Here is a 27,580-nt window from a genome sequence, read left to right on the forward strand (position 1 = left end):
ACTTGTATTACAAAAAACATGTTTTTTTTTATTTTGGCAGAACTAAAAAAAAAGTTGCATATTTCTACATTTAAGTGAAAAGAAATGGACTTCCAAATTTCTCATAAGCACATAGCAAATAAAATAGAAGGCTTTTGCAGGTATTAAGGTACCAAATTTCAAGCAAGCATGTACAAGATTATGGAATACTGAATGACTGATTCTCTCTAATAAGATAAGTGGTTGGCAGAGAGAGGGTGAGGGGTTGTTCAGAAACCGCTGACCAGTTCACAACTGGGGGGGGGGCTTGTGAGTAGCGGACAGGGGGCCTCGGTCATCTTAGGCCAGGCATCCCCAAACTTCGGCCCTCCAGATGTTTTGGACTACAATTCCCATCATCCCTGACCACTGGTCCTGATAGCTAGGGATCATGGGCATTGTAGGCCAAAACATCTGGAGGGCCGCAATTTGGGGGTGCCTGTCTTAGGCACTCGCCCCACCCACTGTCTTTGATACCCAAACTGCAAAAGAAAAACGGAATTCAGGGTTGTTTGAAAGTGTCACAAACACTTTATAAAAAGGCCTAGGTAAAAACTGTCAATATCTTTCCAGTAAACAAGTAGCATTCATGTTTATTTTTAACATTCCACTACAGGACCTTTCTGCCTCAGAAACACCACCTTTTTTCCCCTATCTCTCTCTGTAATAACCACTGTCCACATTAAAGCAGAAACCAATCAATACATTTTAACCCCCTGGTTTCAGGCTCATGCCTATAATAGATCCCACACGAGGCTCTATCCACGGCTGGCTCCGCTTACTGCAACCTGCGGTAACTTTTGCAGAGCTCGTGGTCCCGAATATCCCCCCAGCCGCCGTTCTTGACGTGGGGGCTCAGCGGGGCCAGCGAGTACCTCTTGCCCACCACCATGGTCTCGGGGAACAGGTGCTGCCGGTTGGCATCGAGCAGCGCGTCGACTTTGGCACTCTGGGCGGCGGGCTGGCACTGCTTCTTGTGGTGCATGCCGCAGTCGCCCGTGTGGAAGACCCTGGGGATCTCGGGCACCAGCACCTTCCAGAAGCGCGGCAGGCAGCTGACGGTCAGGTGCTGCAGAGTCCAGTCCCAGTTGTAGTCGTCGTAGGTGCAGAAGGCCTCGGCGCAGCCCATCAACTGCTCGTAGGTGTCCCGCCCAAAGGCCATGCCCATGTTGTGCTCGGTGGACTTCCAGGTTTTCAGCTCCAGCTTGTCGGCGCGGCCGGAGAAGGGTCCCCGCACGGGCGCGTAGGTGCCCAGCGACAGCACCTGGCACTCAGGGCAGTCCCTCTGGCGCGCGGCCCACATGCGCTGCAGCACGTGGTAGAAGTCGGGCGCCAAGTAGTGGTCCTCCTCCAGGAAGAGCACGAGGCCCGGGTGGCGTCGCAGGGCGCGCACTCGCTCCCACACGAAGTGCAGCTTCCACCACCAGTGGTGCTTGGTCTGCGCGAAGGCCGCCTCGCGGTAGTGGCCGAAGGCGTCCGGGTACTGCGCATTGAGGCAGCCCAGGCGCAGCGCCGCTGCCTGGCCCACGTCGCGCGCGCAGTCCCGCGGGTCCGTGCCGGGGAACTCGCCCGGGTACAGCTGCAGGCTGAACGGGAAGAAGACCTGCAGCACGGCGCAAAAGTCCACCGACGCGGCCAGCGCGTTCAGCTCGGCCGACCACACGTCGTGGCTGAGCACAAGCAGCACCCGCTCGGCGCCCGGCGCGCGGCGCAAAGATGCCAGCAGCAGCCGGAGGTGCTCGGCGCGCTCGTGCACCTGCACCACCACCGCCACCGCCACGCCGTCCGGGGAAGCGCCCGCGCCGTCGCCGCCCTCCGACGTCGCCGCCCGCCAGCGCTCCTCGTTGCGCACGGGCTGGTCGAAGTTGAGCCGGTAGACCAGCGAGCGGTAGTGCAGCGTCCGGTTGGGGCCCAGCAGCGCCGACGCGGCCGCTTCTTCCCCGGGGAGCCAAGCCGGAGACGATGCGTTGGGGAGCCGCTGCCCGGCCCGGGCGGGAAGGCTGCTGCTGCTGCTGCCGGCCGGCACCACGGGCTGGTCTCCCGGCGGCGGTGGTGGCGGTGCCCGATCGTCCTCCCGCTTGCCTCCCCCGGTGGCTTCTCCGGCGCCTCCCCAGAGCGCAAGGGCGCACGCGGCGACGGCCAGGGCGAGCAGCAGCGCTAGCACTTTGCGCTTGTAGATGCGGAGCCTCATGGTGGCGGCGTCTCCCGCGCGGCCGCCCCTTCGATCACGACCGGCGGCGTCGAGCCGGGCCCGGCGCGGCCCTCCCTCCGGGGCGCATCAGCCGAGCGGCCGGTTGGCCAACGTCGCCCTCCGCCGCGCGCGCGGCATCGCTCTCCGGAGGGGGCTGCCTGCCTGCCTTCTTTCTCTCGGCCGGGCGCGCGAAGGAGGCGGCGGCCAACGGGTCCCCGCGCCGAGGCCGGATGGGGCGTGGGCGGGCGGAGGAAGGAGGGACCCGGCCAGCCAGGCAGCCAGCCGCCCCGCCCCGGACGCGCCACCAGCCGCCACGCTCCGCTCCGCCGGGGCTGCAGCAGCGACGGCACCGCCTCCGGCTCCTCCTCCTGCCGCTCTCCGCCCTCCACGTGCCGCTTCCGCATCCGGAGCGACCGGCCGGCTGACGCCGCGGAGCGGGAAGAGCCGGAGCTACGGGTGCCCGGGGCACCGCGTTGGGGGCCTGACGGCGCAGCCCCGGCCGGGTGGGGGGCGGCCTGGTCCCCGGCAGAGGCAGCCGGAACTGGAATATCTCCAACATTTCTCCGGTGAAAAGAAGGACGAACCATTCGATAATAATTTTATTTGTAACCTGCCATCTAAATGCGTTGCCCCAGCCACTCTAAGCAGCTTCCAACATACTGTATATAAAAACATTAAACATTTAAAAAGCTTCCCCCCTACAGGGCTGCCTTCAGGGGCTTTTTACAGTACAGTACAGTATTTCCTTGCCTGGGGGTCGCATAACTCCCTACCCTCCAACATTTCTCCAATGAAAATAGGGACATCCTATTCATTATGATGATGATGAGCTGCCCATCTAACTGGGTTGCCCCAGGCACTCTGAGCAGCTTCCAACATATATATAAACATTAAACAGCTTCCCTCTACAGGGCTTCCTTCAGATGTCTTCTGAAGGTTATAAAGTCATTTATCTGCTTGGCTCCAGGATTGCATAGCTCCCTACCCTCCAACATTTCTCTGATGAAAATAGGGATGTCCAAAGGCAGTGATGGGTAACCTTTTGAGTTTGGTGTGTCAAAATTCGCCAAAAAACTGAGCATAACTCAGGTGGTGTGTCACTTTTGAGGAAGAAAAAAACCATAATTTCGCGATATTTATAGTTTAAATAACAAAAATGTATAATTGTAATATATAAGTGTATTTAATAAACCAAAAACTAATTATTTAACCTAACCAAACCAAAAACCCCTTATTTATCACAAAGTGCCCAGAGTTGTTGAGCTTTTTTGGGGGAGCTGCTGACCAACGTTTTGGAGGTTTTTTGGGGGGGGTGCAAAAGTTGCTTTGCTTTTTGGGGGGCATGCCCCAAAGCTGCTGCGCTTTTTGGGGAGGAAAGAGAACAGAAATAAATGGTGAATAATACCTTCGCTGGAACTAACATGCAGCACCGACATAGTCTGCCAAAGCGCCAAAAAAACCCAGCATAGAACGGGTTAAAAAAATGAACGCTGTTACACCCAATCATCGTCTGCCAGAGCGCCAGAAAAAACAGCACAGAAAGGTTTAAAAAACCAATCTCTGGCTACCAGGAACAACAACAAAAAAGGATCCGGGTTTTAATAGCGAAGACAAGCTTGTAGCGTGAGGAGGAGCGGGAGAACAAATGGGGGTGGGGGACAACAACAACAACAACAGCGCGAATGGGCTGATGGGGTGTGTGCCAGCAGTGAGGGCTCTGCGTGTCACGTCTGACACGCGTGTCATAGGTTCGCCATCACTGTCCAAAGGAAAAGCAGGACACTCTCGGATCAAACCAAACCGGGACGGCTTCTGTAAATCCAGGACTATCCCTGGAATACAGGGGCACATCATGGAAGGTCTGCAATATTAGACAATTGCCCCTCCTCCTTTGCAACTTTGAGCAAGTGCAAGCACCGCCTCCCCCTTTAACTCAGTGGGGAATCATAGAGCATGTGCAGAGTCTTCAGCCATGCAAAGAAGGGGGAAAGGTGGCGTCTCCTCTCTACCTAGAACATTTCCCTTGCAGCTGGTTGTTAGAAGACTCTGTAAGGAAGAACTGGTACTTGCTTATTTCCTCCTCCCTCTCAACCAGATTTCCTTTTGTGTTGTGCCTTTTTAGGATTGCACACAAGAGGATGCGGGTTGCTGTGGTTTTTGTTGATCTGTCAAGTAGTGGCATAAACGTTATTGAAATAAAAGAGGCGTTGCAGGCACCAGGCTTTGAGATGGCTGCAACAAGAGTGTCAATGGCTGGAGGGTGCTGAAGGGGCCCTCCCTGCTTGGGAATGGTGCGGCCAAGACATCTGGATGCCTGCTGCAGCTGATGCATGAAGCACCAGTTGGAACTCAAGAAGCAAAGGCAAGTTACTTGGCAGTTTAAAAACAAACACGCCCAAAAGAAGGTTCTGGCTGGAACTACAAGAATGAAAAAGAAAATGTTTGTGTGTTGCATAGAAGGAACTGGGGAAGGCTGTATGTCACATGATGGGTGTACTTTAAATTTTTAATTTGTTACAAAATCTAATATGATTAAAATTTTCCCAAGAAATTGTGTTATTTAATATTTCTAAGAGCTACCTGCAAAATTTCATATTGGGTTCTCAATAAGATCACATTAAAAAAAAAGTTGTACATACGTGTCTGCCTTATTGGGTTCCATTTAGGATAAATGGGTCTCCTTGGAGTATAACAGAATAAAGAAGACTTCAACCTATAATATCAGTTACTTCAGGCATTTCTTTAGAAAGTTATTCAATTAAAAGGTATCTGAAAAGCTAGTCAGGATTTTTACAAAATGTGTTCCATGGGAGGGGACTTCCGGGAGGCAAGATGGCGTGCGGCACGGCTTCGCGAAGCTCCTGAGAGCGAGCAACGTGTCCGCGCCATCTGACCAGCCCCCGGACCACCGGAGCCGCTGAAACTGCTGCCGCCGTGGTGCGGGCGCCGGGAGAGCCCAGTGGACCAACCGGGGAGCCGCTAGAAGCCCCCCGACGACCTCACCGGGCTAGAGACGAGGGCGCCCAGCCGGCGGCCCGGCAGAAGCCCGGGGCCTCGAAGCCCGGGACCACCCTCCGCATCGCGGCAGCCGCGCGGGGGTCGGAGGCGCCCGGCGGACCAGGCGGGGAGCCGCTGAGGCCCCCTGCGGGTCTACCGGACCGAAGCCGACACCGCCGGACCGACGGCCTGCCGGAGCTCCAAAGCCCAGCCAAGACCGCTCACCCCGCGACGATCCGGAGAGGGCCCGCCTCGTAACAGCTGCCGCCGCCATCCCAGCGAGGGAGAAGAGGGGAAAGAAAAAACCCCCGAACAGGAGGACAGACCCGACCCCGCCACTCCTGCACCGCCACCGCCGCTGTAGCCACCCCCAAGGACTCGGGGGTCGGGAGGTCCAGGTGCGAAAGCGGGGTGCAGAGGGATAAGGGGAAGGTCGCAACCAAGGCCGCGAGCAAACACGCGGCCGAGCCTAGGCCCAGCCTGAGCCCACTTCACCTTAAACCAGTGAGCCAGAAGCAGGCCGGAGGCCCACTGAAAAAGACCTCTTTTAACATTTTTAAAGTATATATATATATATATATATATATATATATATATATATATATATATATATATACACACTATTTTTTCCCCTTTTTTTTCTTTTCCCTTTCAACAAATAGAATTCTTTTTCCTTCTTTAAAACATATTTTCCCTCTTTTTAAGATATATTTTTTCACCATTATACATCCCCTTTTTTTTTCTTTTTTTTTTAAAGGAGGAATATATATATATATATATATATATATATATATATATATATATATATATATATATATATATATTACCCTCCTTCCTTCCTTCCTTTTTAACTTTAAATTTTTCCTCTTTTAAACGTCTTCCTCTTTAAGGGGAGCGCTGCTAATACAGCCATTCACTGCCCACAACTTCGCCTTTTTTTCTTTTTTGTTTTGTTTTTCCTTCTCATTTTTATAAAAATATTTTTTCCCCTCTTTTTAAAATATATTTTTTCCCCACTATTTTTTCGCTAATTTTTTGCTACCGTACCTGTCCTATTATTTTTACTACTGTTACTTCTGCCCCCATATTCACCCTTACCCTTCTATTTTCACCTCTCTAACCCCCCTTGGTTCTTCCCCCCCTCCCCACAGCAACACCTTTACACCACTATTATCACTTCATCCCCCACTTTAACACATAGACCCCCCCCTTCGATACAAATACCCAACCCTCCCCCTTTATCCATCTCCTCCCCAGCACACCCACCCACCCCACTCCTCACCCCCCCATGCAGGTTTGACCATTTTATTTTATTTTATTGTTTAAAACTACCCCACACCTACCCCTACCATCTTACTTTTTAAAAGGGGACCACTGCCGCTGAAACCCCCCCTCACTTGATTTACGGCTATTACCCCTACCCCCTCCACATACCTTTAAATACACTGTTCTCCACCCCAGCCCCAGCTCCTCAACTTATACCCCATTTTAAGTTCGTTTGTTTCCCACTCCCTCCCCCCTCAACCCCTAAATTGACACACCCATACCTCCCCACCCCCCTTCAGTAACAACCCCCCTGCAAACCCTTACCTCATACCAAACCAAAAACCACCAACACAATATATTATCAATACGACTACTCTACCTCCTTCCTCTCTCCCCCTTCCTCCTCTTCATCCCCTCTTTCCTCCTCCCTCCTCCTCCCTCCTTCTCACCCCTTATCCCCCCTCCCCTCCACCTCCTAGCTACTCTCCAATCTCCCCCTCCCCCTTCCCCCCCCCGCTCCTAAACCCCTTCCTCCCTCACCCCTCCCACCCCTGACCGCTATACTACTCCGCCTAACTTTGCCCTAAAACATTACCCTACCAGCCTTAAATCTTTTAATCACAACCCAGACAAGACACAAATGACCGCCTAATCCAGACGCTCTGAACAGCCACCAACCAATAACGCCTGATCAAACCAGCAGCCCAGCAGCAATCAGGAACCACCAACACCACAACCTCTAACCACAACTCACCATACCCCAAGAGGTCACAAAGCAGACCTCGAATCAAAACCACCAGGGAGAACGTGACAACACCAGCCAGGGAAATGGCAAACAGCACTGAAACCATAATACCCCCGCAAGGTGACGACCACCCAACAACAAATCCAGAGCTGAGGGAAATGGAAGCAAAACTAACCGAGAGAATAACAAAAAAACTAACAAAACAGTTAGCAAAACAACTGGAGGATACAGTAGCCCCCCTACGGGCACTTATCGACGAACTAACCTCCAAAATGGTAGCTCTAGAGAACAAAAACCAAATACAGGAAAAAATAATTGAGCAACACCAGGAGGAAAACACACACTTGAAAAAGAAATTGACTGAACTGGAGACAGAAAACGAAGAGATGAGAATCAAACAAGCGGACCTTGAAGATCGCAGTAGACGCTGCAATATCCGCTTCCGCAACTTCCCCGAGAGAGCAGAGGAAAGAGGTCCAACAGACCTAATTGTTAACTGGTTGAAGGACACTATCCCAAATTTACAACTCGAGGCAAACGACCTGGAGAGGGCCCACAGAGCCCTAAAACCCATGCCGCAACCTGACGCCCCCCCAAGGGACATCATTGTGCGCTTCGCACGTTACAAAAAGAAGGAGGAGATATGGAATTACCTCAAAACCTCAACTAACCTCCAATACAAAAACAACCACATATTGGCCTTACAAGACCTGTCCCAGGACACCCTGAATCGGAGAAAAATGCTACGCCCATGCACCCGAAGTCTCCAAGAAGCAGAGATCAGATACCGATGGGGCTTCCCCTTCCGCCTCATTGTAACAAACAAGACAACACAGTACACAGCTACTACCAAAACTGAAGCCCAACAACTACTGAAGAACCTCGGACTCAACACCCCACCGGAATGGCTACAAGATGACCCACCAAGCGACAGCCAAGACCAAGACAACGAAACAACAGCAAATGACTGGACGAAAGTACAGAACGGAAGGAAGAAAAAGAAGAAGATGCAAAGGCAACACAACGCACGCCAATACAACGCACGCCAGCACAACCAAACACCATCACGCACAGAACCATCCGGCCGAGCATACGACACAAGAAGCAGGGTCAACGAAACCAACACGACACAGAGGAATGACCATACTACAACAACAACCACAACTAAGTGAAGCAACCGGAAAACATCCCAAACTGAAGGACTGGTGATTCCCCCCCTCCCCTCCTCCTCACCCCCATAAGGCCATAAACATAGCTAACACCGGCTACTCCACCCCCCCAGCCCCACACCCTTATGGAAACTGCCACTCCAACACCAGTCCAAACAACCTCAACCACAACCCACACCCCTAACACACCCCCCAATCCACACTAAGGAAAAACAACAACTGTAACATTCATAACACAACTCACAATCAGGCTAAAAGATGACACATAACCAGCACAACGGTGGCACCAGAGCGTACCCACACCCACACCTACACCCCAACATAACAACGATGTTGCTATTAACATTAGCAACATTGTTCCTAAATCTTACACCCGACATGCACGTCACAAGGATGCTTTACACAGTCTCGCTGACCACCCCCCGTCGTAAACGACAAGGGGGAAGGCCTGTCTCTGAACATGGCCCTTCACGCCAGCCGAGACCCAGGGCCAACTGGCCAAAGGCCGGACGGCCCAAAATACCCCGAACGAACACCTATAAAACCACATATAGGAAAATCTCCTCAACCTACCCCCTACTCTTTAACCCAAATCTAAATCTAACCCCACTAGCCCCCCACCCACCACACCCTAGGTCAGCGCAACCCCATCGGTTCAGTAAACAGTATGAAGTGAGAGACACAGGACAACCCGGATGGGTTGGCAAGGAATCGCCCTATATAATAGATAAACATGATGGATAGCTTAAAAGCAATTACATTAAATGTAAGGGGGCTGGGAAACCCCATCAAAAGAAAACGCATCACCTCATACATAAACACCATGAAACCACACATCACCTTCCTACAAGAAATACATAACCCCCCCAAAGGGAACAGACTGCTGAGCGACCCCCGCTTCAGCCAACAATGGGTGGCACACGGCTCAGGTAAGGCCCGCGGAGTAGCTGTAATAATTCATAGAGACCTAAACTTCAAAGCCACAACAGTCCTAAAGGACAAAAGAGGCAGATTCATCTTCATCAAAGGAACACTAGATGGCAAAATTAAACTGACAATTGGCTCTATATATGCCCCAAACTCGAAACAACTAGAATTCTTCCAGAAGACACTGAACAAGTTCCTCTCCTTCTTGGAAGGGGAAGCTATCCTAGGAGGTGACCTCAACCTAAATATAAAAGGCATATCCCTGAAAAACACTCAACCTACAACCCCATGGGCAACCTTCCTCCGTGGGAAACCCCCAATAATGAGGGACCCTTACAAGTTACTAAAACTATTAAAAAACAGAGGCCTCTACGACATTTGGAGTGAGCTAAACCCGGGAGACACCACCCACACATTCCAATCTGGACGTCACGGCACAACGTCCAGATTGGACAGCATTCTACTCACACAGAGTCTGATCCCCCTGGTGGAATCATCAAACGTAGGCAACATTAAAATAACAGACCACGCCCCAGTAGAGGTCACCATTAAAATAGGAGAGAGAACACATAGTACTCCATCATGGTCCTTCAGCCCCATCCTAACCACAAACAAACAAATTAGAGAAAACCTCACAAAGACCCTTCAAAACTATTTCAAAGAAAATGATGTAGACAACACAACGACCCCCCTCCTATGGGACGCAATGAAAGCGGTCACCAGAGGAGCATGCATAAAAGAGAAAGCATTCCTCAAAAAACAAACCTCCACAAAGATTAGTAAAATGGAACAAGACATTACCACCCTCACATCACGCTACAAACAAACAGGATCCAAAAAACTCCTTAAACTCATAGAACAAAAAAGAAGAGAAATGGACTCCCTAGAAATTAACAAAACAATGATCAGTATTCTATACTCTAAACAACGCTTCTATGAATACGGAGGGAAAAACTCCAGACTACTAGCAAATAGATGCAGGAAACGAACACTCAAAACAAAAATACACTGCATCACCAAAAAGGACGGCAACATAACATTCTCCCCCAAAGAAATAACCTCAGAATTTGCAGAATTCTACTCCAACCTATACACTTCCCGCAATCCACCTGAGAAGGAAATCCAAAAATTCCTAGCAGGACTGACCATGCCTAACTTAACAGACGAGGAACAAGAATTCATGGATAGTCCTATCACCCCAGAGGAAATAGACACGGTTCTGAAAAACTTAAAACCACATAAAGCCCCGGGTCCAGATGGCTTCACTGCAGAATTCTATAAAAAATTCAAAGAACCCCTGATGCCCTACATGACACGCCTATTTAACGACATCATGAATGGGGGGCCCATCCCCAAAACATGGAACCACTCCAAAATAGTATCCATCCTAAAACCACTGAAGGACAATCTCAAAGTAGAATCATACCGCCCGATTTCACTAATAAACCAAGACTACAAGATATTCACAACAATCCTGGCCAATCGCCTAAAAACTTTCTTAGGTAAATTAATAGCCCCAGACCAGACCGGCTTTGTCTCTGGTCGCAACATCACGGACCCCATCAGGAAACTACTGAACCTAATTGAACATACCGTGTTTCCCCTTTTTTAATACGTAGTCAGAAAGTAAGCCATGGCAGGGTTTTTAACCATTTGAGAGCTATAAGACATACCCCGAAAATAAGCCATACTTCCGCACCAGCTAGCAGGACCCAGCATGCCGGCCGCGACAGGAGGAGGAAGCCTGCCGGGTCGGGTCAGTGCCCGGAAGCGGCGGTGGCTGCTTTAGTGCCAATAAAGCGTGCAGCAGTGCCGCACGGAGCACCAGCCAGCAGGACCCAGCTCCTGCAATGCCGGCCGCGGCAGGAGGAGGAAGCCTGCGGGGTCGGGTGGGTGCCCAGAAGCGGTGGCGGCTGCAGCGCTGACAAAGCGTGAAGCAGCGCCGCACGAAGCACCAAGGGCACGAGCGGCAGGAGGAAAGAGAGAGAGGCTCGTTACTTGCGGCACTTTAAGAGAAGCAGCCAGAACCGATCTCCACATTCCGAGCCTCCCTTTTGTGCATGCGGGCATGTTAAAGCCCCGATCACTTCACTCCCCACTTCTTCCTCGCCATCCCTCCCTTTCACGCGTTGCCTTGACCCCGCAGCCCCCCTCCCTGGCCATCTTCCCCTAAGTGCAGCGCTGCTTCGTGAGCGCTGCAGCCGCACGCTCTCTGTGTGTGCGCGCGTCTCTTTCTTTCTCTCCCTGTGCGTCCGTCTCTCTCTGTGTGTGCATGTGCGCGCGCGTCTCTCTCTCTCTCCCCCGTGCGTCTCTCTCTCTGTGTGTGTGTTTGTGCGCGTCTCTTTCTTTCTCTCCCCGTGCATCCGTCTCTGTGTGTGTGTGTGCGCGCGTCTCTTTCTCTCTCTCCCCCGTGCGTCTCTCTCTCTGTGTGCGCGCGTCTCTTTCTTTCTCTTCCTGTGCGTCCGTCTCTGTGTGTGTGTGTGTGCGCGCGCGCGTCTCTCTCTCTCCCCCCCGTGCGTCTCTCTGTGTGTGTGTTTGTGCGCGTCTCTTTCTTTCTCTCCCCGTGCGTCCGTCTCTCTCTGTGTGTGTGTGCGCGCGTCTCTTTCTCTCTCTCCCCCGTGCGTCTCTCTCTCTCTGTGTGTGTGTGTGTGCGCGCGTCTCTTTCTTTCTCTCCCTGTGCGTGTCTCTCTCTCAGTGTGTGTGTGTGTGTGTGTGTGTGTGTGTTTGCGCGCGCGCGTCTCCCCCCCCCCCCACAGAGAAAAGGTTCCGCTTCGGCTCGTCATTCAGCCGCGCGCGCGCGCCAGGGGCATGGGCCCAAGCCTCGTCCCCCTCGCGCTTCCCTCACAAGCATCTCAGAGCGGGACGGGTCACGGCCTCCCTCCTCATTCCTCGGCCGGCGTGAGAGAGCCCGGGGAGCAGAAGGATCCCAGGTTTAACCTCCAGGTACCCCCAAGTTTGAAATTCTGGAGAGCTGCTGCCAGCCTGGTTGACAGTAAAACCTGGATAGCACAGTAGGCTAGAGTGTGGTGTTTATAATGTGCGCGGAAGAGAGCACCGAGTGTCCTGAGCCAGTGGGACCCAGTTGTACCAGCACTTAAAAAAAAAGACACCCCCTGAAAATAAGCCACCGTGTGTTTTTTTGAGGAAAAAAAGTTATAAGACGGTGTCTTAAAAAAGGGGAAACACGGTAGCAAGGCAACTAAACTCCCATTGACAATTATGTCCTTAGACATCCTCAAAGCTTTTGATTGCTTAGAGTGGAAATACCTATTAGCAGTACTAACTAACATGAAATTTGGCCCCAACTTCCTACAAACCCTCAAACAAATATACTCCCAAGCCTCGGCAAAATGCAGAATTAATAGTATGGACTCGAATATCATAGCAATCCAAAGAGGCACAAAGCAAGGATGCCCACTATCTCCCTTCCTATTCATTCTGGCTCTAGAGCCCCTAGCAATCCGAATTCGAGCGTCCACAGACATCAAGGGAGTAGAAATAAAAGGCAGAACATACAAACTAGGGCTCTTTGCAGACGACCTAATGGTCACAACGCCAGACCCCCTAAACACAGCAATCTCCCTAACCAGAGAACTCAACACATTTGCAACGGTGTCAGGCCTACAAGTAAACTTTGCAAAATCAGAAGCTATGTGCTTCAACACTCCCCCTCACACCCAGAAAGAACTCACTAATATCACCAAGATAAAACTCTGTCATACCAAGTTCAGATACCTAGGGGTACAAATAACCAAAAACCTCAACAAATTATACCTTCACAACTATAAACCCCTGTGGCAGCAAATAAACAAAGACCTAAAGAGATGGAGCAATATGAACTTCACCCTCTCAGATAAATTGGCCATGATCAAAATGATCACTCTCCCAAAATTAACCTACTTATTCCAAACCCTCCCAATCTGGATCCCCCCAACCCAACTTCGCAGATGGCAGAAAAAACTACACTCTTTTATCTTCTCGCATAAAAAACCAAGAATAAGTACCAAATACTTGCACCTTCCCACCTCACAAGGAGGATGGGGAATCCCTAACATAGAAATATATTATAGAGCCAACCAAATACGACATATAATCCCATATATACTGGAAGACGAAACAAAACAATGGATACACTTAGAAAGGGACACGATCGATAGTATCTGCACCACAGCATACCCACTCCTCCCAAACAAACTAAGGAAGATTCCCACAACACTAAGTAGGTACACACAAACCATGTTCAAAGCATGGAAAACAGAAACAGACAAACTATCCCCAACCTCATCCCCACTAATCCCCCTGGCTTACCACCCGCTATTCCACCATGCAGCACAAAACCTTCAGATAAAAACCTGGCAGACCAAAGGCTTATATCGCCTAACAGACTTTTATAAAAATAACCAACCTATGACAACACAAGAAATACAGGACAAACTAGAAGACATCCAAATTTCCTGGTTAGCACAACACCAACTACATGCCCTCTTAAACAACCCAGTAGTAAAATCAGCAGCAACCAGGCCCCTAACAACCTTTGAGAACCTCCTCCTAACGACAAAGGGACACGGCAAAGGGATGGTATCTGCAATATATAAAATACTACTCCAAAACCCCACAAACCCCCTAGACACAATCAAAAGACAATGGGAAGACGACATAAGCTATGAAATTAACCCCACCCAATGGACCAAAATATGGTCTAAACCCCCCTTTAAATCCATATCAGCAAAAAGGAAAGAACTCACTCTGAAAATCATCTACAGGTGGTACCTAACACCACGGAAACTAGCGATAATACGCCCAGGAACCTCATCAAAATGCTGGAGAGGATGCACCTCAACAGGCACATATTTCCACATGTGGTGGGCGTGCCCCAAAATCCAACTATTCTGGAAAACAACTATAAGAGAAATAGGTAAAATAACCCAACAAACTTTGGAACTCACCCCAGAATTGGCCTTGCTAAACATCTTCCAGGACAATAACGCGCACCTACATCACAAAGAACTCATAACCCACTTACTCTCAGCAACCAGAAGCACCATAACCAGACACTGGAAAGAGCTGTCAGGAATAAACATGGACCATTGGTACCAAATAGTATGGGAAACAGCCCTACTAGAAAAATTAACCAATAAATTGAAACTGGCACGGGGACTAATAGAAGAAGATGGCTTCACCCCGGTATGGTTCCCCTTTATCACATACACAGCCCAACAAGATAACGACAAAAACCCACCAACAGCATACAAATCAATATGGTTAACCTGACCCACAACACTCACCCCCCTGCTTACAAACAAACTAAAGACCACCACAGCTAACCACAAAGGAACAACCATATCCGAGGCCAACCCCAGCATCTCTCACCATCAAAAGGAAAACAAGCGAACAACAGAGAACCTATGCAAGCGCTGCTGACAAGAAAAAACCCACCCCATCCCACCCTCCCACCCTCCACCCACTATCCTTCCCCTCCCCTCACCAATGTCTCAACAAATGAAACCAAGCTGTAAAAGTGTTAAGAGAGACATTGCTCCTCTTATCTTTGTAAACCAAGAAAACCCTTAATAAAACAATTTAAAAAAAAAAATGTGTTCCATGGCAGAGTGATAGCTTGCTGTTGCATGATACAATAAACACGTAGAAATAATTCTTGTTAGTACTTAACAAGAATTCTTTCAAAGCGTTAATTCTATTGAAGTCTTGTTTATTTTAGATTTGAACTTAGTTTTGATCATTCAACAAGTGTACAAAATATTAAGAAAATTGGGTGATAGGAGGTAAAAAAGTTGGATCACTTGATATGGAATGAATGACCCTCCTACACTGGGTCCCAGTACATTTCCGAGCACAATTCAAAGTGTTGGTGCTGACCTTTAAAGCCCCAAACAGCCTCCGCCCAGTATACCTGAAAGCGTTTCCAGCCCCATCACTCAGCCTGGACACTGAGGTCCGGATCTGAGGACCTTCTGGCGGTTCCCTTACTGGCCCTGTGGAACGCCCTCCCAGCAGATGTTGAGAAGATAAAGAACTACCGTACTCAACTTTTAGAAGACATCTGAAGGCAGCCCTGTATTGAGAAGTTTTTAATGTTTGATGCTTTACTGTATTATGTTTTATATATTCTGTAAGATGGGCAGGGTATAAATAAATAAAATTATTATCTCCATGGGGCTGGAACAGGTGGAAAGCAGTACAACAGCCCCTGAGTTAAAGAGGCCTTCAGTTCTAATGGGCCACAGGTTTCTATCTGTGTTCTCACTGTATATTGTGAATTTACAACCCTTCACCATCCTAAAGAGCAGAGACCAGGGAACGGAAAAATGCCGGTGCGATCTATGCTGTTTCTAAAGCCCAGCTCCATTTAAGAGTAATGCAAGACTCATTTCACACCATTTCAGACTCTCTTAAGCATTTATTTATTCTTTTTAAGAAAAAAAGAGGCTTTCAGAAGTTATTGATGCAAAGTTGCTTCATATGATGTGCTCTATACTAATCCTTGCATACAGAGCACACATTTTACAGGCAAAATCCATTCTTGCATCACATACCCATGTCCTTTAAAACTACAATTTCTGCATGTGGGCACCATTCCCAAAACACTCACTGCCTGCATTTGGTACTCGGAAAAACCAGTTCCTGCGTACAAATTTTAATATATGATGAACTGGCCACCACAATATTTTGTTTTGAAGCACGTTAGTTTTGCATCAGTTTGTGCGAACGTGACAAACTTCCTTTTGACAATGGCATGAACGTTAAAAAAAATCAGCATAAACTTTGTGTCAACAAGTAACACTGTCCTGTTCAGAGCGAACACCATTTCAGGGAACAGATCTTAAGAGACTGCTGAAATAACCTGGAGCTTGTCCGAACAAGTCCCATGCTGTCCAGGGAGGCTCCACTGCAGCCGAACGTCTAGACACACTTTGAACATGAGCTCCTTTAAATAAGAAATCGCTAACCATTTTTGTAGGTAGAACAGCATCCTTATATGCACAGGTTCTTGCTTGGGGGCACAACAGGAGTCCTCCAGCTCAATCATAGCGATGAACAGGAAGGTGAAGGAATATGATAGTCACATCCTGAACATAACCTGCCGCTCTCAGGCAAAGAGCTTCCCTGATCTATGCAGGTAAGTGAGTTTCATAAAGAACCTGCAGTCTTTGCTCAACTGCATTCTGTTTAGAATGCAAGCCTGCCTCGCTCTTTCTGTATGATGAAAAAAGGAAAGGTCTGGAAGACAACTGATCTCTTGGCTCTGCAATGCCTTCCGATATCAGACAGTGTCTGTCCACTGTTGCTGAATGAGGCTTCTCAGGCCACATGCGGTTTTCGGTTTCAGGTCACCGGACGCTTTGCAGATGTCTGTCCAGGAACTGAGAGTAGCAAGTCAGAGAGCAGAAGTAGCGGAGGATGGGAGCCTCTGTGCTCCCCATGTTGTCCACAAGGACAACCGTGTGCGCCACACTGTGGAGATTCACGGTCACGGTCGTCTGAATGAAGCTGCTTAGGCAGGCCTGCCCACAGTGACAGCTCTTTGACATGTCCAGATCGTGACAGAGGTGAGAAGGAAGGACGTGGCAGCTGTACGGGAGCCTGTGAAAGAAAACAAGGCCTGGGTGTGAATACAGTTTGTGCTGAGCAGTTTCATAGAGCCTGGAAGCCTGTCTTGGAAAGAGGGTTGCAAGCATTTTAAATTAACATACTGAATTTATGCACCCCAAACACACTTCTGAGCCAAAGTGACCACCCAAGACCTCCATACTGCTCAACCTGGAATCTCCTTAGCTGGTTAAAAATAAAAATGTAGCTTTATTAAAGATGTAAAATCCATTTCGCCTTCCTTCCCCCATCCTGGTGGCCTCCAGCTGCCTGGAGTAATAAGTCCTTCAGCCCCGGTCAGCACAGCCATGCTCACTGGGGCTGATGGGAGATCAACTGGAGGGCACTGGCTTGGGAAATACGGACTGACACTTCTGTGTTGAAAAAGAGGCCCAAAGCAAGCATGTTGACTTGACATTTAGTAAAATAATAATAATAATAATAATCATCATCATCATCTGTGAACCAGGGAAACTGTAAGTCTATGCAACACAGTCTTGTTATCACGCGGTATGTGGGCACCAGAGAATGCTTAGTGAATTACCATGGCGCAGTTAACTTAAATGTCCCCAAGAGATGCAGCAAGTGCTGAGAGCCAGAAAGTCCTCGTGAACTCAGAACTGGCCTTTTGCATAACCTTTTATTTATTTTATTTATGCATAACCATTATGCATGGCCTTTTGCATAATAATCAAGACATTAAGCTATCCTATGTTTGGGCGCATGAGAAACATGCATGGCGGCTCTACCACTGCCACCCAACAAGAAGCTTCAGAAGAGCCTGGCTGCTGGATCAGGCCAAAGACCCATCTGGTCCAACACTGTTCTGTGTCCAACCAGATGCCCCCAATGGGAAGCCCACAAGCAGGCCACGAAGGCAATGGCATGTGCCCCAGGAAATGGCCTTCAGAGGTATACTGCTGTCCCAACTCATAGAATACGACTGCATGACCCACAGACCCTCCTGTATCAGTTACCAAGTTAGGATTCTGATTCAAAGAGGGAGCTTCAGCAAGGACAGAATGCTCAGTGCTTCAGTTTCCCTCCCCGAGATGGCAGTTAAATGGAACAAAGCCAGGGGGTGGAGCCAGAACTCTCACTTCCCTGGCTCCCATCCCAAGCGATGATATTATAATGCCCAAAGGCGGTTATTATCGCAGCCTTTGGCCTCCCAAACTGCTATATCCTGGGCAACAGGATAATGTGAGAATCATTCAGGCCTATCTTAAGGGGTGGTTGTAACTGAGATAGTGTGTTGTGTGTGCTCTGAAATGTACTGTAAAAATGCAAATGTCTGCAAGGCCAGGGACAGGAGGCAGCAGGAGCGGGGAAGAAGGCAGTTCTAAATAGAGACACCCCCCCACCTGCCCCAATCAGACCCAAAGGAAGTCAGTGTGGTGTAGTGGTTAAGAGCGGTAGACTCCGCTCCTCCACATGCAGCTGTGGACTAGTCCACCTTGGGCTAGTCACACTGCTCTGAAGTCTCTCAGCCCCACCCACCTCACAGGGTGTCTGTTGTGGGGGAGGAGGGGAAAAGGAGAATGTTAGCCGCTTTGAGACTCCTTCGGGTAGTGATAAAGCGGGATATCAAATCCAAACTCCTCCTCTTCTTTTTCTTCTCACTTTGGTTGTTTACCGAAGATACTGTTCGCATATTAACTTTTAAAAAAACCCATTAAGAACAGCAGTATCCAGAACACGGCTGGAGAACCTATGGCCCTCCAGATTTTGTAGGACTACAAATTCCATCACTCTTGATGATTAGCAAGGCTGATGGGAGCAGCAGTCCAATATCTACAGAGCAACCAGTTCTCCATCTCTGAAACTAATGTTATGTAGGCATGATCAGTGGCATTAAAAAAAATGGGGGGGAAATTGTTTTGTTAAGTCTCATTTTCTAAAGAAGTGTGTTGTCATGGACGATGGCTATTTTTGAAAGACACAAGGCCAGTCTCCTCAAGCATGCATATCCAATGGTGTCATTTGCTTGGATTCTGGCCTTGACACCTTGGGAAGCCAAATTCTCTTCCAAACGCCAGTAGCCTTGCTCATGCCACAAAGTTAATTCCAGAAAGAAGCTATTATGCAACAGAACTGTAAACATCTGCCTCAGATGACAGTGACTGAGGGTGTGACATACCGGAAGTTCTTGTTGCACAAACAAGCATCAGTGGACTTGCACAATCCCACTACACTGCAATGAAGGGGAACTGGTTGCTGGAGAGGCAGGCCAACTCAATTCAGTCCCAGAACCCACTGGGTGATACTATACAGTGGCTTAACTTCTCACGCAGAAACAAAAACAAGATCTGGATCTACGGCAATGTTCCCGAGCCATTGCCAAGAGGGTTAAGACCTAAACTGATTTTGGGATTGAGCAGAAATTTCTCCCAATACTTACAAGTGCCTAATGAGCATGGCAATTCCTCTGCCGATTATCGATAGCTTTACATTACTGAAATGACCAAACACCCAACTCAACTACTTACTGAAAACCCGTATCAGATTCATTCTGATTTATGTGTAAATACAGGGTGCTGCCATGGTGAGTCAGATTTGATTTGATTTGATTTATTGTTACGGTTCTTGACCAGCACAGGTGAGTCAGATGTCTGGTCTGTCTAGCTCAATACTGTCAACACAATAAGTTGCCATTCCCCCCCCCCTTTTGGAAGACCTCTGGAAGATTGCTGGAGGTCTCAGAGGACCACTTAATGCACTTGGTTCCTCTTCAGCATCAGCATCCTTCTCAAAACAAACACTGTATTATGAAAGTCCTGGGCTGCAGAACAGAGCTCCCAAAGCTTTCTATGGGCTACGTGAGTGGAGTAGTGCAGGGGACCTGTGGTCCACAGTCCACAGTTTGAGAACTTCTGCTCGGGTCTACCCCGACTTGCAGAGACTTCCAAGGCTTCCACGCCAGCTACGCCTCTTTCCCAACCCTACCTGCCAGGGACTGAACCTGGGATCTTCTGCAAGTCACTAAATACTGTATTTGTATAGGAAACCCCACAAATGCACATCAGCACAGAATCCTAAGGCCTTTCTGAAATTCTTCCATGAGCTTTACCTACTTTTCCTGCACGTTACTGTACAATTGTTTCTTACACTCAACAATAATCTCAACACTTTATAACTTTATAACTGAAAAGTCCTAAAGCATTGAGATTATTGACTGTAAGAAACAATAGGAAGGAAAGGGATGCACCGTTTCTGGGATTCAGACACTCCCCCCCCCCCCAAAAAAAGCCCCTTTACCTGTAATTAATCGTTGCTCTAGCTGAATATTCCCACAAAGTCAATGGTATTTTTAGCTGTATGTCAGGAGCAAGGGGTTTGGGCTGCTCAAAAGGATTGCCAAATAAATCCAGGCTCTCGAGGGAGAGTTTTCCAAAGCTGTTGGGTAAAAAGGGGAGCTTGTTCCGAGCCACGGACAAGAAGCGGAGCTGGCTCAGTTGACCAATCTTGAATGGCAGCCGGATCAGATCATTGTCGTCCAACTTCAAGTGAATGAGCTCCCGCAACTGGCAGAACTGTGCTGGAAGCGCTTTGATTTTGTTCTGGCTGAGATCCAGAGACTGGAGCGACCTTCGGAGGGTGGAATTACAGAGGGCCACGCCAAAGGATTCCAGGAGGTTGCCTTGTAGACTGAGCTCCTGGAGGGACACAAGATCCCCAATTGTGGCTGGCAGTTTCTTGATACGGTTGTGGCTCAAGTCCAGTTTCCGAAGACTCTTCAGGCAAAGTATGCGCATATCAATGCGGGCTAATTTGCAGTAAGAGGCCTGGAGTTGCTCCAGAGTGTACGGGAAGTTCTGGGTTAAAGGGTAATCCTTCCTGGATGTTATGGTCATCTTTGTCTTTGGCTTCTCAACTTCAGAAGCTTTTGGTGGGGCCAAGGTGGACAGTTGTAAGCTTTCCTCATTGGTGCCTCGGTCAGCCAGCTTCATTGCAGAGAGGAAAGTCTTCAGCTGGCCAACATTTGCCTGCAGCCAAATAGGACACCAAGAAAATAAGCATTTGCAGATTCAACGCTTTTGTCAATGCGCTGGCACTTTCTGAACCATGGCATCAACACGTGGGAAAGAATCAGGTGGCAGCCTTTGGAAAGCGAATGGGGAAGAAAGCACAATGCATTTTTGTCTTGCATTGTATCTGCCACAATTAACAAATCACTCTGTCAACAGGGGCACCAAGTGAGGCTGGGCTAATACAGTACTGCTCTAATATTAAGCGGGGCCTGTAAGAACAGGACTAACTATTGACAGAGCAGAAGAAAGCTTCAGCATTGCCACACTGTACAACTTTCATGAATAATCTGGCCCTACAAACCGAACCCTGCATTGTTCTGAAGCACAGAGCTTAAAATTTAAACTCATTCTCAAAACAATGAGAAAATCTCTTATTTACCTCATTTCTAAAATGACGCAAATCTAAAACATGCCAGCTAGCATCAAAAGGTATTTTAAGTTGCAAGATATCACTCCCAATCTGTTCACTAGCTTAAGAAATGAAATGGCCCTTCTAGTCCAGCATCCTGTTCTCACAGTGGCCAACCAGTTGCCTGTGGGAAGCCCGCAAGTAGGGCCCAAGAGGAACAGCACTCTCCCCACTCCTGATCCCCAGCAACTGGCATTAAATAAATAAATAAAATGATACATCTACATAACATAAAGAAGTAAAATAATATAATTGTAGAGTTGGAAGGGACCTCAAGGGCCCTCTATTCCAACCCCCTGCCATGCAGGAATCACAACTCAAGCATCCATAACAGATGACCTTCCAACCTCTGCTTAAAAATCAATGAAGCACATACTGTACATTATAATACATTTATTATTATTTCTTCACTGTGAGATCGCCAAGATGTCACAAAGCTCCCAACAGGTACATTTCTTAACCTTGGAAGATCAAAGGAGAAGCTAACGAGCTGCATCCAAACTCCTGTGAATTAACCCCAAATTTAATCATTTCAACAGAGACAGGTTAGAGGTTGGGGAGGGTGCATGTCCTTTCCTGTTGTCCAAAGAGGGCTACCAAGACACCACCCAAATTTGGCAAGTGAGAACATGCAGTTAGAAGACCATCTGCTGCCCCTGGCCTGACGCCATACCTTGCTGAGACAGATGTCCACGGCTGGCTCCTTCAGCCGTACGGTGGCTTTTCCTTCCTCCACGAACTTAGTAAAAAGCTGCTCTATGTTCTCTCTCAGCTGTTTTCAAAAGGAAAAGATCACAATAGAGCCATGAGCCTGTGAGTAAGCATTCCCTGCTGAGAACCAAAAAACAAGCTTCACGTTCAAATTGCCAACCAGATATTCTGGCTTTAAAAATGTGGGAAGGGATTCACAATCTGTTCATTTTATGAAGCCCCCTGTGATTGGCCAGTGTCCAAAAGCGGAGCCTGATTCAGCAAAGCTCTTCTTAAAATATTGTTGGTACAGCTTCCCACTCCCCAGGAGCATAAGCAAATGGCCCCTTAACCCTCCCCTGTTCCTTATTCATCACTGCAATTTCCCTAATCTGCCTCATGACTTTTTAAACCAGGACCAAGGTAATAAGGATTGAAAGGACAAGTTCAGAGCAGGAAGAGGGAGGCCGCTGAATAATCATATACAAAGGAAATGTTTGACAAAAAGCAGCTTTGGAAAGGCTTCTGCTTTCCAAAACAGGATATTATCTTTAATTTTTAAAACATTTTACATAGTAGCCAAGTAATTGCCAATTCATTAGTGGAATTAGTATCCAATTTCAGTGTCCTAATCTAGTTCTTCGGCTCCAGGAGGTACTTCACCTTGAGTATCTGGGTACTTCAAGCCTGATAAACTTTTGCTTCCTGTTCTTGGGCACGTCCCTCCAGCTTTGCTAACGTGGCTGTTGCCATGTCACTCTTTAGTTCTGTTCTCTGCCTCTCAAAGGATCCGCATGTTCTGATCAGAGCTACAGATAAATCCGAGTAACTACTAAAGAGTACATTTTCCAATGCTCCAGCAGCCCTCACTGCAGCTTTCTCCCTCAGGTGCCAGCCAGGTGACCCTTAGAAGCTTACAGGAAGGGCACGATGGGAGTTGGCCTCTATTATTCCCTAGGTCCTGCTTGCAGGCTTCCCATAGGCACCTGCTTGGCCGTGGCGAGGTAGCCAGGCTCTTCTGAGGATGCTTGTTGACAGCCAAAATAAATGAATGGCACCCTCGTCTTGGTCCTCATTACATGCAGAGGAGGGGCTGCTGGCAGTTCTGGGCAAGAGTCTCATACAGTGGTACCTCGGTTTATGAACACAATTGGTTCCGGAAGTCTGTTCATAAACTGAAGCGAACTTTCCCATTGAAAGTAATGGAAAGTGGATTACAGTGGCACCTCGGTTTATGAACACAATTGGTTCCGGAAGTCTGTTCATAAACTGAAGCGTTCATAAACTGAAGCGAACTTTCCCATTGAAAGTAATGGAAAGTGAATTAATCCGTTCCAGACGGTCCGCGGAGTAAGCGTTCATAAACTGAAGTGAACTTTCCCATTGAAAGTAATGGAAAGTGGATTAATTCGTTCCAGACGGGTCCGCGGAGTACTTAAACTGAAGCGTTCATAAACTGAAGCATGGGTGTAATTGGTTCCGGAAGTCTGTTCATAAACTGAAGCGTTCATAAACTGAAGCGAACTTTCCCATTGAAAGTAATGGAAAGTGAATTAATCCGTTCCAGACGGTCCGCGGAGTAAGCGTTCATAAACTGAAGCGAACTTTCCCATTGAAAGTAATGGAAAGTGGATTAATTCGTTCCAGACGGGTCCGCGGAGTACTTAAACTGAAGCGTTCATAAACTGAAGCATGGGTGTAATTGGTTCCGGAAGTCTGTTCATAAACTGAAGCGTTCATAAACTGAAGCGAACTTTCCCATTGAAAGTAATGGAAAATGAATTAATCCGTTCCAGATGGGTCCGCAGTGTTCATAAACCGAAAATTCATAAACCGAGGTGTTCATAAACCGAGGTTCCACTGTAATCTGTTCCAGACAGTCTGCGGAGTACTTAAACTGAAGCATTCATAAACTGAAGCGAACTTTCCCATTGAAAGTAATGGAAAATGAATTAATCCGTTCCAGATGGGTCCGCAGTGTTCATAAACCGAAAATTCATAAACCGAGGTGTTCATAAACCGAGGTTCCACTGTAATCTGTTCCAGACAGTCTGCGGAGTACTTAAACTGAAGCATTCATAAACTGAAGCGAACTTTCCCATTGAAAGTAATGGAAAATGAATTAATCCGTTCCAGATGGGTCCGCAGTGTTCATAAACCGAAAATTCATAAACCGAGGTGTTCATAAACCGAGGTTCCACTGTAATCCGTTCCAGACAGTCCACAGTGTACTTAAACTGAAGCATTCATAAACTGAAGCGAACTTTCCCATTGAAAGTAATGGAAAGTGGATAAATCCGTTCCAGACGGGTCCGCGGAGTACCCAACCTGAAGCGTACTTAACCCGAAGCATGGGTGTAATTGGTTCCGGAAGTCTGTTCATAAACTGAAGTGTTCATAAACTGAAGCGAACTTTCCCATTGAAAGTAATGGAAAATGAATTAATCTATTCCAGATGGGTCCACGGCGTTCGTAAACCGAAAATTCGTAAACCTAAGAAGAGCTTCCTGGATCATCAGTCCAGTGGCCCATCTAGCCCAGCATCCTCCTCTCACAGCGGCCAATCAGATGCTCAAGCAGGACCCAAGCTCAGCAATAGTCTTCCCTCTTACAGTTCCCAGCAACTGGTATTCGGAAGCATGCTATCTCCATCTGTGGAGGGCAGAGCACAGCCAGTGTAGCTAATATCCATTAATACCCTCTGCTCTATGCCTTTGCCCAATTCTCTTTGAAAGCCTCCAAGCTATTATTAGGAGCGCAAAAGCTCAAGGATTGCCTCACCCCATGGAAATGGGCCCAGACCCTGCAATCATGATCTGAAGGACCTTCTTCATGTGCCTCCTCCATGAGAGGTCTGGAAGGTGGCAACAGAACAGGATACTGTATTCCTGTAGTGGCTCCTTGCTTGAGGAATGCTCTGCCCAGGGACGCTCACCTGGCCTCTTTCTACATATCCTTGGGCACCAGGCAAAAACATTCTTCTCCAGGCCTTCAGCTAATTAAACAATCTACAGACTTTTCGACTGTGTGTATGTGCACAGGCACATAGGAGGGTGTTACCACTTTTGTCTGTTACCATTTTATGTATTTTTGTGTTTTTATATTGTAAGCTGCCCTGTGATCCTCCAATGAAGGGCAGCATAGAATTTTAATAAATAAAAATAAAAATGGACACTATTTAATTTAGTAGTCTCTTCCCTGGGGCCCCAACAGAAACTCAAAGCGACTTCCAAAAAAGACAAGCCATAGGTATGTTAAAACCAGAGAGGGGGAGGGAGGAAAATACATTAAAAACTCCCCCCCCAAAAAAAACCCCTCTAAAAGACTTAAAAGACCATAAGACAGTGAAAAGCCAAAGGCCTGATCAGAAAGGCAGCTTGCCTTAGGAGGGGAGAAAGGCAATTCCTTGCTCTCTTTTATTTCCTTCACTTGCTTTCCCTTCTTTTAGTTACAGGTAGGTAGCCATGTTGGTCTGCCGTAGTCAAAACAAAATTTTAAAAAATTCCTTCCAGTAGCACCTTAAAGACCAACTAAGTTTGTCATTGATATGCGCTTTCGTGTGCATGCTATCTGAAGAACTGTGCATGCACACGAAAGCTCATACCAATGACAAACTTAGTTGGTCTCTAAGGTGCTACTGGAAGGAATTTTTTTATTTTTTATTTTAATTTTGTTTCCCTTCTTTGCACGGGAAGAAAGGGCGATGGATAGGCAATGGGTTTCCCCCCCCAACAGGTTGCTACGACGTAGTACTAATATTTAAAATTTAAAAAAAAACACGGGGTACGGTTTTCGCCCGACAGGCGACTCTCCCGTGGAGCGCGAAAGCTTCCCCCGAGCGAAGAGGAGGCCCCGAGGTCTCGACGCTCCCTGCGGGGGGAGAGAGAGAGAGAAGGACCGGGGCCCGGCCTGCCTCCCTCCCTCACCTGGTACTTGGCCCCCGGGCGGTGTCGGGCGGTGCTGACCAGGAGCCAGACTCCTCCTCCTCCTCCTCCTCCTCCCGGCTTCCCGAGGGCGAGCACAGCCCTGACGGAGCGGCCCGGCCCTCGCAGCCCCGCCGAGGGGAGCAGGCGGCTCGCCACCGACACCTCGCACGGCAGCCGCATCTCCGCACGGCCGCCGCCGCCTCAGGCGCCGCCAAAAAACCGCCAGGGCGACCGAGCGCCTTTCCCGCCTCCTGCGCGCGCATCGCGCCGCCGAGAAAGGAATTAAACAAACACGCAGACAAAGCGGGCCTTCCTTCTCCGGTCGCTTCCATACTTACGCAACGGCGCGGCGCGGCTGACCTCAGCGCTGCCTGCCTGATGAATCCCCGCCTCCAATCTCTGCGCGGCAGCTGCCCCCTGCCCCTAGGTCCGTTTCCTTTCCCTAGAGTTGTTGCGCGAACTTCGCTTCTCTCTTCTCGCCCCTCCGTCCTCAGACGTTCGGGGGGGGGGGCAGAACTCAGCAGGCGGATCAGGAGGACGCCACATCGTCCTTCAGGACCCCCGCCTTCTGCGCGAACCGGCCCGTGAGATAAGCGACGTCTAATTCCATAGAGATGGAGAAAGGGTACTAGAAAGCAACTCTATGGTCTTCTGCCGTCTCTTCCGCGCAAGCTGTAACAGCCAGCTATCGCCCTCTAGCTGTAGATGATGGTATAGCGTCCAACTCTTCAATCCAATTTTGTCTTGGATACCTAAATCTGAAAGTCACATGGGCGTTGCCAAGGGGGGGGGGGGTCAGGGGGCAGCTGCCTCCCTTTCAAGTAAATAATTAAAATTACTTCACTAACTGACCGAGCAGATAGCTCGGTTCTGCTCCCCCCTAGCATAAATGGCAGGAGGCAAGAGGGCTCTTATGGGTTGGCCACAGTGAGAAGAGGTTTGTTGGGCCAGGTGAACCATTGGCTTGATCCAGCCACAAGGCTCTTATGATTTAATAACAGGTGGGAGGCATGAAGCTTGGGCCTCTTGTGGAAGGCAGAAGACTTCGCCGCCAAGTTATTGTTCTGTACCCTGTCCGCAGCTTCCCACAAATGGTGATGAAACCTCTGGAAGTAATGGCACAATACTGGATGCTTGACTAATTGCTGAGAGATGAGCCGTTCATTGCTTATACAGTGGTACCTTGGTTTAAGAACAAAGCATTCTTGACATATGCCTGTCAAGCCTCTGCTTAAAGACCTCCAAAGAAGGAGACTCCACCACACTCCTTGGGAGCAAATTCCACTGTCGAACAGCTCTTACTGTCAGGAAGTTCTTCCTAATGTTTAGGTGGAATCTTCTTTCTTGTAGCTTGAATCCATTGCTCCGTGTCCGCTTCTCTGGAGCAGCAGAAAACAACCTTTCACCCTCCTCTATATGACATCCTTTTATATATTTGAACATGGCTATCATATCACCCCTTAACCTTCTCTTCTCCAGGCTAAACATACCCAGCTCCCTAAGCCGTTCCTCATAAGGCATCGTTTCCAGGCCTTTGACCATTTTGGTTGCCCACTTCTGGACACGTTCCAGCTTGTCAGTATCCTTCTTGAACTGGACACAG

At 48.6% G+C, this 27,580-nt stretch overlaps 2 protein-coding genes and 1 pseudogene across 4 annotated transcripts; 1 reads left to right on the forward strand and 2 right to left on the reverse strand.

Moving 5' to 3' along the window:
- Positions 1 to 2: 2 nt before the first annotated feature.
- Positions 3 to 3,655, reverse strand: MGAT2 (alpha-1,6-mannosyl-glycoprotein 2-beta-N-acetylglucosaminyltransferase). The gene has a single exon (XM_035140756.3). The coding sequence runs from the start codon at positions 2,207 to 2,209 to the stop codon at positions 797 to 799; it is 1,413 nt and encodes a 470-aa protein (XP_034996647.2). The 5' UTR covers positions 2,210 to 3,655; the 3' UTR covers positions 3 to 796.
- Positions 3,656 to 7,167: 3,512 nt separating this feature from the next.
- On the forward strand, positions 7,168 to 8,058 carry LOC148687767 (uncharacterized; annotated as a pseudogene).
- Positions 8,059 to 15,711: 7,653 nt separating this feature from the next.
- LRR1 (leucine rich repeat protein 1) lies at positions 15,712 to 26,258 on the reverse strand. 3 transcript variants are annotated; one of them, XM_060269351.2, is made up of 4 exons: positions 25,978 to 26,258; positions 22,035 to 22,133; positions 20,180 to 20,907; positions 15,712 to 16,915 (listed from the first exon to the last, which is right to left on the reverse strand). In XM_060269351.2, the coding sequence occupies exons 1-4, from the start codon at positions 26,155 to 26,157 to the stop codon at positions 16,663 to 16,665; spliced, it is 1,260 nt and encodes a 419-aa protein (XP_060125334.2). In that variant the 5' UTR covers positions 26,158 to 26,258; the 3' UTR covers positions 15,712 to 16,662. The 3 variants fall into 3 exon arrangements, with proteins under 3 accessions (XP_060125334.2, XP_060125367.1, XP_088512267.1); XM_060269384.2 differs by lacking the exon at positions 25,978 to 26,258 and adding an exon at positions 24,987 to 25,556; XM_088656141.1 differs by lacking the exon at positions 22,035 to 22,133.
- Positions 26,259 to 27,580: the final 1,322 nt, after the last annotated feature.

This window comes from Zootoca vivipara, chromosome 1 (assembly GCF_965207765.1).
Source record: "Zootoca vivipara chromosome 1, rZooViv2.hap1.1, whole genome shotgun sequence".
NCBI lineage: Eukaryota > Metazoa > Chordata > Lepidosauria > Squamata > Lacertidae > Zootoca > Zootoca vivipara.